The 12,979-nt window shown below is 56.1% G+C and overlaps 3 protein-coding genes across 3 annotated transcripts; all 3 read right to left on the minus strand.

Annotated features, from left to right (window-relative positions):
* Positions 1–14: 14 nt before the first annotated feature.
* Positions 15–585, minus strand: TRAVEDRAFT_50474 (uncharacterized protein; the record flags this gene model as incomplete). Its single annotated transcript, XM_008042974.1, has 3 exons — positions 15–112; positions 185–398; positions 460–585. 3 exons carry the CDS (start codon positions 583–585, stop codon positions 15–17), a joined length of 438 nt encoding a protein of 145 aa, XP_008041165.1.
* Positions 586–4,215: 3,630 nt separating this feature from the next.
* TRAVEDRAFT_22379 (uncharacterized protein) lies at positions 4,216–5,852 on the minus strand (the record flags this gene model as incomplete). The annotated part of the gene is made up of 3 exons (XM_008042711.1): positions 4,216–4,219; positions 4,281–5,458; positions 5,511–5,852. 3 exons carry the CDS (start codon positions 5,850–5,852, stop codon positions 4,216–4,218), a joined length of 1,524 nt encoding a protein of 507 aa, XP_008040902.1.
* A 1,394-nt stretch (positions 5,853–7,246) lies between these two features.
* TRAVEDRAFT_22380 (uncharacterized protein) lies at positions 7,247–9,886 on the minus strand (the record flags this gene model as incomplete). The annotated part of the gene is made up of 5 exons (XM_008042712.1): positions 7,247–7,888; positions 7,940–8,051; positions 8,398–9,347; positions 9,404–9,673; positions 9,734–9,886. The coding sequence occupies 5 exons, from the start codon at positions 9,884–9,886 to the stop codon at positions 7,247–7,249; spliced, it is 2,127 nt and encodes a 708-aa protein (XP_008040903.1).
* Positions 9,887–12,979: the final 3,093 nt, after the last annotated feature.

Here is a 12,979-nt window from a genome sequence, read left to right on the forward strand (position 1 = left end):
CAAATGCGAGTCGTTCACGTGAGCGCACCTTCTGAACATGTTTGGGCCAAGGAGCTCGAAGGGAACGGGCATAGAAAGGTATGCGAATGCGAGGTCCTCCTGCGCAGAGGAGCTGGATTGGGGAGGCTATTTGGTCGGTTCGCCGTCAGCCGTGCGAATGTTGAAAATCTGGTTAGCCACATACCTCCAATTGCGCCCCCTGCCCCCCCAGCACTCGCGTCCGACGTTCCATCCACAGTCGTATGACGCGACAGGACATCGCCCCAGCAGACGTCGGACGCGGGGTCGAAGGAGTTCGACGCAAACCCACCATTGAGCGAGTACTGTTGATCGTCTCCCGGCAGCTGCGATGGACCGGCCAAGTTGAGCTCAATGAGCTCAGATAACGTCCACCCATTCTGTCGTGGGTAATGAGCGCTGTCCCCGTACACATATGCAGCTGAAGATTCAACGACTTACCGATTGGCGCGGCGTAGCGAGCGCATCCTCGAAGGGGCTGTGGTTGACGTTCCCAAGCGACTGGTGCCCAGGGAAGGTGAGGGAGGGCAAGAAGTCGAGCCCGTCGAAGCCGTAGTTGAATGCCATGTTTGATTGGTGTAGGACTGGATTAAAGGAGTGGGGTGCGGGGTGCGGGGTGTGTGGGTTGAAGCGTGGTGAGAGGGAGAGATGCCGACGGGACGTCGAGTGGCTGATTTTATGTGCAGAGCGAACAGCGGAAAACAAACAAACCAACACCTGGCCTATTATGGCCTTCGCGGAGTTCTGACCAGCGTCAAACGTCTTGGCGCCCAAATTGACCGCTCGACGCACTCGACTCTACTTCCAACCACAACATCGACGCCTTCGCCGACCATCCCATGGCAAATGCCCTAGGCGTAGGTCAGCGAGTGCAAGATTATAAGGTGAACCGTACGCACCAGAACGGTCCTCCGAGGTGAAGCGCGACCCATTGCCCGCTACCCCGGACTCTCCCCGCTATCCACGGTGCGGCCCACGGATGGATCATGCTTAAACGCGCAGCCGCCAACCCCACGTATCTGCTCTCCACGAGCACCGCGTTGAAGTAGACCATGACAGACGCAAACGCGCCGTGTCGATGGGCAAAAATGAAGACCGCAGAGGTACGTTGTGGCTAGCTCTTGCTCGCTAGTCCGTGTTGAATCCCGTCGCCGTCCAGGTATTTCCGCGCGCGTGGAGCACACAACCTTCAAGATCCAGAGCACGAGACGGTACGAGCGTCGGCTCTGACAGAGAGATCGACCCAGGCGTTCACAATCTGGTGTGGCTGGTGGGTTCGGTCAGCATATATGTCGATGTCGCGCCGAGATTCTTACCATCTTATACGTTCTTCTGCAGCACAATCGCGTTACCCACAATGTAGCTGCCCCCTTCACGCAAGATGCCTTCAGCCTCACGACGACAATGCAGCAGCAGTGTATCGCCATTATCGCCGCCACCGCGCTCCAGCAGTCGTTTGGTCGTTGCGCACGACTCGAGCCGCTGAACGCTTCCCAGATCTCCAATCGCGCCTCAGACGGGGTATACAACCGCTGATGCAATAAGCGTTAGCGCTAGGCGAGTCTCCTTGATGAATATGTACGACAGCGACAACACTCATCGTGCTCTTTATATCAGGAGACGAAGTTTCGGACAATGCTCAGCAAAGGAGCGCGTTCCGAAACACCGCCCGAGCATGCATCTTCCTTCTACGATAGCACCAACGCGCAAAATGATCAACACCGATGCACAACTCCTTTCGCAAAGCGGAAGACGCGTCGCGACGGCGACAACACCAAAGCGTAAACCGAGGACGAGGTGGACGCGCAGCCAGTCGCATGTTTCGCTCAAAGCTTTACAAACAGCACATTGTGCTGCATAAATATTGCCTGCGCAGGTTGTGCACAACCATCCAGTGAGTTCCCCGATTATACTCTTTCTTCTCTCGGAGCCGGAACGCGTGCGGCCTTTGTACCACCGCGGCATGAAGGATAGGCGCCCATCAGTGGTTGAGTTTATAGACGCCCACGACGCGTGTTCTCGCGTGGACCGCGGAGTGGGCGATCTGGAGCTCATACGTGTCGCTCAAGTGTGGCAAATTGATATAAAAGGGCATCTCTCTTCTCGTCCTCCGTATGCCCACGACGTACAGTCTCATGAGAGGCAGACGCACGACTTTATATCGTTACTACGACGTCAGGATCTGCTAAATCCAGTCGTGTTCGATGGCGATGGGTCTCGCAGATCGTGATATCGTGTCTTCCGGTGATTATCGCGTTCCAGCGGCCATAGAGAGCATCCTAGAGCGTCGCCGAGAGAGCTGAGATTCGAGCGAGGATTGCACGGACAAGAGGCGAGCGTTGTTTGGCGCTGATCTTAGCCACATCTTTCACAGTCCTTCACATGCCTTTGAGCGATGTGATTGGACAGCTTGGGCCAGTTGCCTGGATGCGCCCGTGCCAGGGGGCGGTCAGCTTATATATGCGCCGGGGATTTGAACCTCAGGGGACCCCCTCTTGTTCTCCTACCTCCATCTCCTCGCTTGCTCGCCCTTCTCCCCCTCCACCAGTCGCTCTCCGCACGTCCTGAGCCCGTCTACGAGATGTTCTCTCCGCTGAGGCCCTTTGCCTCCCCGCTTCTCAGCAGTCTTCGCTAGGACTGGTTCCTAGTCTCGAACATCCTGAGCTGAGCGTGGAGGTCTCATCTCGCTCTCTGATTAGACTGTTACAACAGAGCAAGAACGCCGAGTTCGTCATGCTCGGCACATCGTACGTCTCCCTTTCTCTGCTCTTCAGCAGCACGTCAGCTCGACAGCGCATTCACGGGGCCTGTCTGAGGAATGACTATGGGGATTGAGATGGCAGCTTTCCTTGGGCGGTGAGCACATTGACGTCCTTCCCTCTCTCTTTCTGCGTCGCTGTGGCCGCCTTGTCAACTTCTATCATGTGCAACGGTCGGTCTCATAGCATGCTTAAGCACGATGCTAAGACGACGAGACAATAGCGGTAAGACGCCATGCTGCAACCCCCTGTCTCTTCATTCTTGTTGTTGAGTTCGAGCTCTCCCCTGGATCGCAGTAATTCATTCTTATTGTAACGCTAATAGGTGCAGGTAGGCGTCATACGCAACGGCGGCGACCCGAGGTGGCTCCACTCAACCGGGCCAACGTTTTGATCGTGAGTGCTTTTTCAAGAGCGCCTGGCGTCCCGGGACACCCGCGGGACCCACACTAGTAAGTAACACCTCATTTTCGACGAACGGAGTGTGCTAACCAGGAAGTCCCTTTGTTGGGCTGCGGGATTCCGCCGTCGCCAACAGCTGACCGTCAAATGACCTTTGATATCTGTGGAGTTCTGGACCACTGAATATCCTTGCCTCGCGCAGCAACGACGTCAGACAAGTGAAACGTACACGCGACGCTGCGCGCAAGGCTGATCTGCAAGCATCTGAAGGGCCGTTAGTCACGGAGACGGCGATGGCCAGGCACGACCCTCGAACTTTGTGACGCATTGGGCGTCGAGTCAGATACCGTGGAGCTTGCATGCCCGACAACGTTCCTACAACCCGGGTGCCATGGTAGAGATGTGAATGGGCCGCCTGAGAGCGGTGTAACCCGCGTGGGAGTGGTCGTAATGCAGGAGGAGCAACGACGAGTTCTCACTCCTGGTCTCTCGTTGCGCGTGCGCCCAGGCTCGTGCATACCTGGCCAGCGTCGATTGCCATGATGGAAGTGTTGGCCTACGTGTTGCAGGAGAAGCGGTATGCCGCATAGCCTCGGGTGTTTAGACCAGGACGATATGTGATGAAAGATCGCCGTCACACATCCTTCGGAGGCGGTCTAAGTACGCTTGCACCCCGTGCTCGTTCTAGTCGATATGGGCAGCTTGGCGGTACGGGTGCGAACACTTGATACGGAGATAAGAAGGCTGGAGCTTATGAGACACCATACGCATCGTATATCGCACAGAAGATGTCGAGTTATATACATCTATAAATACATCGGATGGTACCATAATCTACAATACGACCAAACATGATCGGCGCGCCGGGGCGAGAATGCGGCCCCGAAAGAGAGGTTGCGCTCGTTGGGCTCTTCAATGGAGCCATCCCATGCGAAACGGCCGAGCTCCTCGGCAATATTAACGGGAGGTGAGAGAATCGCCTCGACAACACTTAGAGGCGAGACTAGCCAAGGAAGAGAGGTATATGATAACGCGACTATCTGTCATCGCGAGAACAGAAGTCAGCGAGTGGGAGAGGTTACGCATCGAAGAGTTACTCACCCTCTCCAGCCAGGATGGTACACGTTCATATGCCAGGACTGGTCCTTCGCCCGGCTCCCCTTCCATTTGATAGGACATTTGTTCTCGAACGGGCAAAAGTACCCATATTTGATATGGTCCCTCTCGACGTGTCGCGTCATCCAGATCCCCTTCTCAACATGTCCGCAGCCGGCCCAAGCGCAGGTTATGGAGGCCTTGCTCGCTATTTGCGCAGGGGTGTGGTGCCCTTTGATGTGGGGGCGATTCTTGTCGCCATCCGTAGGGCAGAGCATCGTCGTGCAGCCAAGGACTCCGCATTGCTTGTTCTCCAAGTTGGGAACGGTGACCTGCGCAAGCTCGGCGTTGGTCCGGCGTGGTCGCGGAGCGTACGCCTGCCGCTGGAGTGGAATAGGCGCGTCGTCCGTGGTTGCGTTGTCTTGATGAGCCGTGTCGTCTTCTGGAACCTCGAGGTCGCCTGTGTCTTCTCCATCCAGTTCTGCTTCAACCTCGCACAGCGGCTTTGGCGCAGACTCGCAAGGTCCATCGACGATGGGCGTTGTCTCATCAGCAACTCCTGGGAGGGGGCGCTCTTGTGGAACTGTCTCTAGCGCGACCGTGTCCGTGTCCGACTTCGCCTTCTTGTGCGGAGGGGAGACATTAGAGTCCTCTACATCGCTCGAGCGAGGGCGCTTGCGAGTCGGCGACTGCGGTAGCCAGGAAGGTTGAGAGATAATAAGGGGGATCGTCTGGGCATACTCCGAGATGCGAGGAGGGGCTGCCTTTGGGGAGAAGACCTTCGCGAAAGAGAAGGTGGGCCGAACCACGCTCGCCGAAGACGCAGGAAACCTGAGGCGTACGGCGTTCATCGCGAAGCTGCGCTTGGTGGGAGGCGGTAACGCGACAGTTTCCGGGGTGCGAGTGGTGATACGTATGCTGGGGTTCACAAGCCACAAGCTTGAAGGCGCGACCGAACAGCCTTCGAACGGCTTGCGAGTCGAGGAGTAGATTGACTGGAGGCTATCTTCCAGATCGCGTGGAACGTCGGCAATCCAATTCTCCTTGTCGCATTCCGCGACGTCGGGGGTCTCCAATGCGGGACCTTCGGTGTTCGCCCCCAGAATTACATCTGCCAGGAGGTGAGACAGAGCCTGTGTCGCGTTGAAGACTGCGACCGCGTGCTCGACACTGCTCCAGGGCGACTTCAGAGCATGTGAGCGAGTGGGACACGACATGCGTAGCTTAGCCACATACCTGAATAAGGGCCTGGCCCTGCTCATCGCCCATGTGCTCCAGCTCGTAGCCTGCAGGCGGGAGGAGCGACTTGGATGCATAGTCTCTGTCCTGAGAATGTGCGGGGGGAACCGCGCTCAACGAGGTGTGGGCCGGGGACAAATGCATGTCGGTCGGCATCGGGAACGACGCGCCCTGCTGCCACATGCCCGCATTGGTTTGAAGGCGATCTTTTGAGCGAAATGAGAAGCTCACCTGAGCTTGACCGGAGCTGTAAGGCGGAAATTTCGCGTTGGATTCGCCTTCAATGGGCTTGTAAGTGGAGGCGGAAGGGCCGGCGCTGGTGGTGAAGGCGGAGGACATGTTGAAAGTAAGGAGTGAGAAGTGGTGAGGAAGTGAGTATGAGGATATGCCTGATGGACGTCTCGGGGGAGTGCGCTGAGGGGAGCGTAAGGCGGTGAGGGGAGAGTAAAGCAGCGGAGGCGGTGGGTAGTGGATGAGATGGGGTGAGGGTTGGTTTGAGCGGGAGAGGGCGAATTTAAACACATACCAATTTAGGGAACTAGACGCCATTTCGAGACCATCGACGCACTCGACTCCCATTGTGTCCACTGACGCCGTGCATCGATTGGCCCAACGCATCCCGGCACATTTCCTGACCAAATATCAACACAGGAGACTGTGCGAAAGTTTGCGACTCTCCGGAAGTGTTCCGCTGGGTAGGTCGGCGCCCTAGACAGTGGTGCGCTCGCAGAGATTTTAGAACCGAAGAAATTGACGGGTTGCGTGGTGTGTTTCATCGTCATGTTCACCCCCGTCCCGTTTAGCTATATATTCAGCCTGTAGTACCAATGGATTTACACATCGTTCTTAGCTCTTGCAATGGGGTTCATGCCAGACATGAAACGACTACAGCAAACATATTGCACACCACGCCATTGTACAAAAGGAACCATGATCATTGTAATCGACGATTATGGCATCTCCGGAATAGCTTCGTAATGGCCCTTGACGCAATCACCACTACGGAATTTATCGAGGGCAAGAGCCGTTTAAGAAGAACGCAGGCCTCCATCCATCAGGAACGAGAAAGCATTCAGCTCTCTATTGGCACACTGAAAGATGCTTGCCGCGAAGCGGTCCAGCAAAAGAAAGAGGATCTGTAGTCAAAACCGCCTTCCCATGAGCGACGCCCTTTAAGTATGTGGAAAGCGACACTTAATTCAAGCTTCTTTATGAAACTAGAACCCAAACGGTCCTGGCAAGCAACGTGGTTCAAAGCATCATGCACTTCAACGATGCTTTTCTCATCGGCCTCAAGACGCGAACCGGATCATTCCTGGGTACCTACTCCCGAGATTACAGGCTCCCGCGGGAAAGATATGGGACCTGTGCAGGATAGGGCGGAAATTTTATACAACTACATGTACTACTACAGTTTACGAATACATGATACATCAGTCCATGGAGCGTCAGAGTGCTCCTGGCGCGCGAACATAATGATAAACACAGAACCCGGGAAAGGTTCATTACAACGCCCTGCAGGACGAGACGGCGTCGTTCAGCGCATGGTACGACGATGAGAGCATAAATAACTCACTCACGATAGCTGCTAACCCTTGTGCTTCCTCGCTAGGTGCGCCGGTAGATCCCCGCTACGTCTCGACGTCCATTTCCACTGGCAACTCGGAACGGAACAGATGAACGCCCGGCCCACATGATGTTCGTGTACGTGTGATCATCCTCGTTCCCGCCTTTCACTCCTCGCAGCCGCTCCAGACACAGGGCAGGGAAGCTTTGGCGTCCAGCGCGCCCGGGTCGTAGTGTGTCTTCAGGTGTTCGCGATTCGCGTCGTGGGTCAGCGGGTCGGACATCGTCTCGCAGCCTTCGACGGGACATGAGATCTTTGGAAGGCCTATTTGCGTGACCGCCGCGACTTGGGCCTTCGTGCGCCGGTCCCGCTTCGTGCGCGTTTCCCTCGCCTCAATCCCGATACATGCGGGGTCTTTGTCGTCGTCTGATTTATCTCCCGCGTCTGGTTCATTCCGATCCACCGCTGCCCTGGCAAGGTTCGATGAGCCCGCGACTGGTGGCGCAGCGCGAGCTGCAGCAACGGGCTTGCTCGCGCGACTCCTCTTCGTGACGGCACGACGGATGGGGGCTGCACGAGCCTTCCCTCGAGGTGCCTTTGCCGTCTTGGTTGGATGAGGCGCATCTGAAGGGCCTTCGTTTTCTGTATGAGGACGCTTCGAGCCGCTCATCGATATCGGGATCTCGGCATAATCATTTGTTTGCGGCGCTGTCGAAGCAGGTCCCGGCGCGTCCTCGTATGAGCCAGATGGCCTCACGTCTGGGAGGGGGATGTACATGGTAGCGGGAGGGGTGATGTTGAGGGTTTCCTAGCGTAAGTCGTAGAACGACTATGCGGAGTGGATAGACGAGGGATAGACGGATATTCTCTCGTTCTCGAGCTCTGCGTTGGACGGCCTGAGACCCTGCATTCGTGCTTGTTTGTGTTCTTGCGCTTCCGCTAAGCACCGGCTGCTGTTTGCACTTTGAATCCTGCACGACCGAAGGTGCATCGGCGAAAACGATTTGGGAGCCACAAGGTCGGACGTGCGTAAGTATAGGCCATATGTTGCTGCGGCGATCCTGTGGCCCCCGGCGGCGTAGAGGGAGGCGTGGGTGACGTTTTAGCGAAGATAGATACGCCTACGAGGCCATATTGTGGCATATTCTGTGCTTGGAATGCAGATAGTGTCAGAAGAATCCGACAGCCAAGCGGCGACGGACGTCATCTGGGTCGACTCTCTCTATGAGGGATGACGTTCTGTCGTAGCATGAGCCATCTACATGAGCTCTATCAGTTTTAGGAAAACAGCGTGAAGGAAGCAGCAACTCACCTCACTCCGACGCGTCGTCATCCTCATCCTCTGATCCCGGGGTTTGGTGGCAGGGGCTGTTCACCGGTTTCCGATGTCGCTTCAGCGCGTCGCGGCGCGGAAATGTCCGTCCGCACACGGGGCACTCGAAGGACCACTTGTAGTGCTCTCCATGAACGTGTCGCTGCAGACTCTGTCGATTCGTCCAGGGACGGTGTGCGCACTTTTTCCCGCCCTCCCCGATGTATGGGCAGCGGTACTCGGTCTTCTCCTTATCTTTCGCCTTCGACTCTTTCTTCGCAGCCTTCTTGGTCTTCTTCTCCTTCTTCCCCTTGGTGGTAGTCTTCCCTTTTGTCGTCGTCTTCTTGACGTGGGTATCGAAGTGCCTCCTCGCGCCGTCAGGGTCCGAGGCGCGCAGGAGCTCTTCGCAGCCGTCTAGACCGCACCGCGTCTCCTCAGTGCCCTTGGCATTCTCCAGCTCGCAGCGTCTGCGCCGCTTGCGAGCAGGTCCCTGGTCCTCCGCTTCGGGCGTCCGCGATCGTGTCGCGCGTGAGGGCGGGGCGGGGATAATGCCGGGTATATTCTCCCGGTCGCTACCACTCCGCTTCGTAGCTTTGGGCGCCCGCTTCCCCTTCCCCTTCTTCGTGGAAGGCTGTCTTTCGGGAGTCTGGTTCTGCGGGTCGATATCTTGTAGAACTGGAGGGGTACCGTCTCGTGGAAGAGGCTCGTCCTGGAGCAGGGAGGGGTCGATCACCGGCGTAGCGGGCACGGGAATTGTGTCGTTCGTCGGAGGCGACGCTTGAGAAGGGGAACGGTCTAAGGCTGCGTTCGGGGTAGAGGTGAGCCCGGCGGGGATCTCGGATGGAATGGCGAGTGAACTAGCCGCAGGAAGACCAAAAAACGAAGGTGGAAGGTCCCAATTTACATACGAGTTGGCAGCCGGAGCGACATCCAAGGCTTCGAAGGGTTCAAAGGGCTGATTGGAGAATCGAATGAGTGCGCGAGACGAAGAATGCATCGGAAGGACCATACCTGCTGCCCTCCTAGCTCGTAATTAGGGTCTAGTAAACCCATATCCATCCCCAGGTGTTCTCCATTCGCCATGCCGTCCTCGAATGGTAGAAAAGAACCGTACGCATTCAGCCCAGAGACCGTGTCCAACCCCTCTAGGTCTTCGATGCCTCCCCGGGAAACATAAGGCAACATACTGTCGTCGAAGGGGTTGTCGTGGTTATTCGCGGGATCTGTGTGCGCACCCTGGTCGGGGACGGAGGATGTTTGGCTCTCAGCCCGGAAGGTACTCTGGGGGTACACGTTGGCTTTAGACGAACCCAATGGGGAGCGAGCAGACAGTAGACGTACCGACGGCCCCGGGATGTTCGATGCTCCAATGCTACGCCAGAACTCGAGGCACCTTTGCTGCCAGTCGAAGTCGTCCGTGTCGTCAGTCTTGTCCGACTCGTCGAGGACGCGCTTCGAGGATGATGCGCCGGCTGACTGCTGGTATGGAGACATGGCAAGGATATGAGTAGAGGAATGAAGTGGTGGGGCGGTGGGGTGGAAGTGTGGTGTTGAATAGGCAGCGATGAAGGACTGGGGAAGAGAAGCGAGAGGTAGAAGAACGAGCCACAAGCCACCGCGCGTTCTCAGCCACCGCGCTCGGCTAATGCTCGACGCGTCCGTTTTTGAACATCGACGCACGCGACACAAATGAACTGGCTCGCTCGTCCGGTCTCGCGGCGAACCGCGCTTTTGTTCCGCATCAGACAATGAACAATGAGTGATGATTGGGAACCCACTCACCGCGATGATCCCGTGAAGCCCCGTTGCATGCTCTGCAGACAGAATCGCGAGTTATTCGCACCCTCCCTTCTCCACACACGTCATATCCTCCAAGATGGGTAGAAAGATCTCGGCCCATATGAAGTCTTGATATATGATGCATCGCCGTGACCGCTGCATCGTGCGCGAGGCAGCCCTCCATACGCACAGGTCCCCGTGCTGTCTGGCACGCAGCACTCGCGGGAGGGGTCGCGCGTCCCGGAAGCTGCGAGTACTGCCAAGATAGCGCGTGTCCTACTTGAAGAAAAAAGAACCGTGCTCAAGAGTAAGGAGAGTCCTGAGAGAGCGGTGAAGGCGATAGGGTATGTCCCTCGCAGAGCTTATTTCGGAGGCTTGAGAGTTCGGCGCCATTGATGCGGAAGATGGAAGTCTATAGGGCTGTTGCAATAGACAGCAGACGTTGGCGGATCGTCCGGGCGTAAGGGCGCTTTGAATACGGTTGAATCGAGCTCGCTTCTTCGACCTTTGCGAAGGGATGTACGGGAACCGGTGCACCTATGGCGCTGTGAGATGCTGGAAGCGCGCGAGCCCGGAGATTAGCGATGGGCATGGTATGTAGCAAGAGGTTGGGCGAGCGCACCGTTCAGGCCAGCTTAGATGTGCGAGGTATCCCATTGACCCTGAACTAATTTGGCGAGTGATGTTGATAAGCTGAGGTCACAACTGTGTCTGGCCCTGGCTTGAGAGCTTGACGCACGCCGCTGTACACGCTGAAGCAACACGATTTGCACGTCCCATGTCCGGGTAGGGGTGATAGCGCGTGCCTTGTCGCTGTGCGGCCGGGAGACAGACGACGCCACTCGCAGATGACCCACCAGTGCCTATGCGCAATGATGAATTGGAAGGGTTAATTGAAGCCACGGGAGGGTCTCACCTCCTTTGGCGCGACGCGGGGGCGAGAATGAGGGCGAGTTTGCGTTGGGGTTGGCTGGTGGGATCACGAGTGGCTGTATTATTGTGTAGGGAAACTCGAAGAAGCGGATAATCTCTGCTGCGCGTGGATCGTCAATGGTGTAGAGATTTGAGGCAATGGCGGAAGGACGATATTGTCGTGGATGTCTCCAAGTTTGCTCTTCGAGTTGATTGCTTGAGTGATCATCCGTGCCCCCAAGTCAAACATAAATCGCAAAGGTAGTGAGTCGTCGTCGAAGTTGCTTTGGTACTCGCGCTGGAAGTACTCAGTCTTGAATACGCTCTTCGAGGATGCGTTGGGAAGCTGATCGCAGCAGGACATGTCGGTCTAGACATAGTGTGCGTCGTTTGCGTGCACGGCAAGAATTACCGGCTACGGGAGCGAGGATGAGGATGAAGAATAGGAGAGCAGAACAAGACGTAGTGCGCACCTGACCATAGCCCCGCACCAGACACTAGCGCACTTCTCTTGACCATCGACGCACTCGACGCGTTTGAGCTGGCTCGCAGCGAACCAGCCGCGCAATTTACAGACCACTCTGTGTATATAGATCAGACAAAGAACAGTGGGGGATATTGGAACTTTACTCACCACGACGATCCCATGAAGCCTCGCGACGACTATATGGTTTTTGACGCCTCAGTTTGATACCAGCTTCTCGTCTGATACGCCGAAGACTTCGACAGGTGCACGCCCATGGCAGGCGGCGCGCCGTCGTACTCGCTTGGTCGTGTGCAAGGCGTCTTTGCATGCCCATATGTCTGCACCCAGTCAGAGTCAGGCATGCAGCACACGCCCGGGAGACAGGAAACGCAATCGCCTCCAGATACGCCTCGAATGCAGGATGCATATCTCGTCGAGATGTGATGCGATGTGGAGGAGAGCAATGGGGACCAGGAGGAGCAGTGAAGATATGGCCCTCGCCCACCATATCCTGCCACGCTCTTATACGCCGCCCAGCGTCAACGCACAGAAAGCGGCAACTTGAAAAACGCAAGGGTGGCAGCAGAGGCAGCAGTCTTTGGTGACATCGCCGCCCAATCACCATCGTTATTTGATACGGAATTGGTCGTATAAACTCAGGACTAACCGAGCTCAACGCCTTCCGCTCGAGGATCCATCCCGGATACAACGTCAATGACTTCTGCGGAAAGGTAAATAACGTCGCTCAACGTTCCTGTTGAGCGACGTCATTCGTCTCATGCTTTGCTTCTCTTAGCAGGGTCGGGAAAGCCCAGAGACGACATTACGCTGTCGGGCGTTGTCCAAGTTCTCAAACAAATCTTGTTCCTCGTCGACCGGAAGGCCTCAAGCACCAGTTTCTCTGCCAGGGAAAACCGACCGAGTGAAAGATGTTTGTTTCAGAGACAACGCTGATCCACTGTCAGTGCATCAAGTGGGTCAGGGCTGCCTCCCACAATGATAAAAAGCTCTTTCGCTTCCTCTCAACAGCCGCGTCAAACGGACGAGACTTTGCGACGCGTGTCCAAGGCATGTCTAAGAAGTTTAATACGTCAGTGTAAGTATAATGCTATCCATGCAAGCAGTTTCACGGCTTACAACTTCGACATCATTTCATTCGTGGTGTCCGACGGGCCGCGCGAGCAAAGTGCCAAAGCGGCAATAAGTATTTGGCACATTGAAGATGACAAGTGATAAGGATAAGTCAACGGAATATAAGATGTCTCTCTAGAGTGGGGGAAGTGTTCTCAGCTGCACATAAAGCAAGGAACATCATAGCGAAGAGGAGAAAGTTACCACTGTCAAAACAGAAACGCAAAGCCACGCGAACCCGGTTCGCTCCGGTATCCTCCGTGACCTTCCGATTCTCTTAGTCGGTGAGTATGAGCTAT

This window comes from Trametes versicolor (assembly GCF_000271585.1).
Source record: "Trametes versicolor FP-101664 SS1 unplaced genomic scaffold TRAVEscaffold_9, whole genome shotgun sequence".
NCBI classification, from domain to species: domain Eukaryota; kingdom Fungi; phylum Basidiomycota; class Agaricomycetes; order Polyporales; family Polyporaceae; genus Trametes; species Trametes versicolor.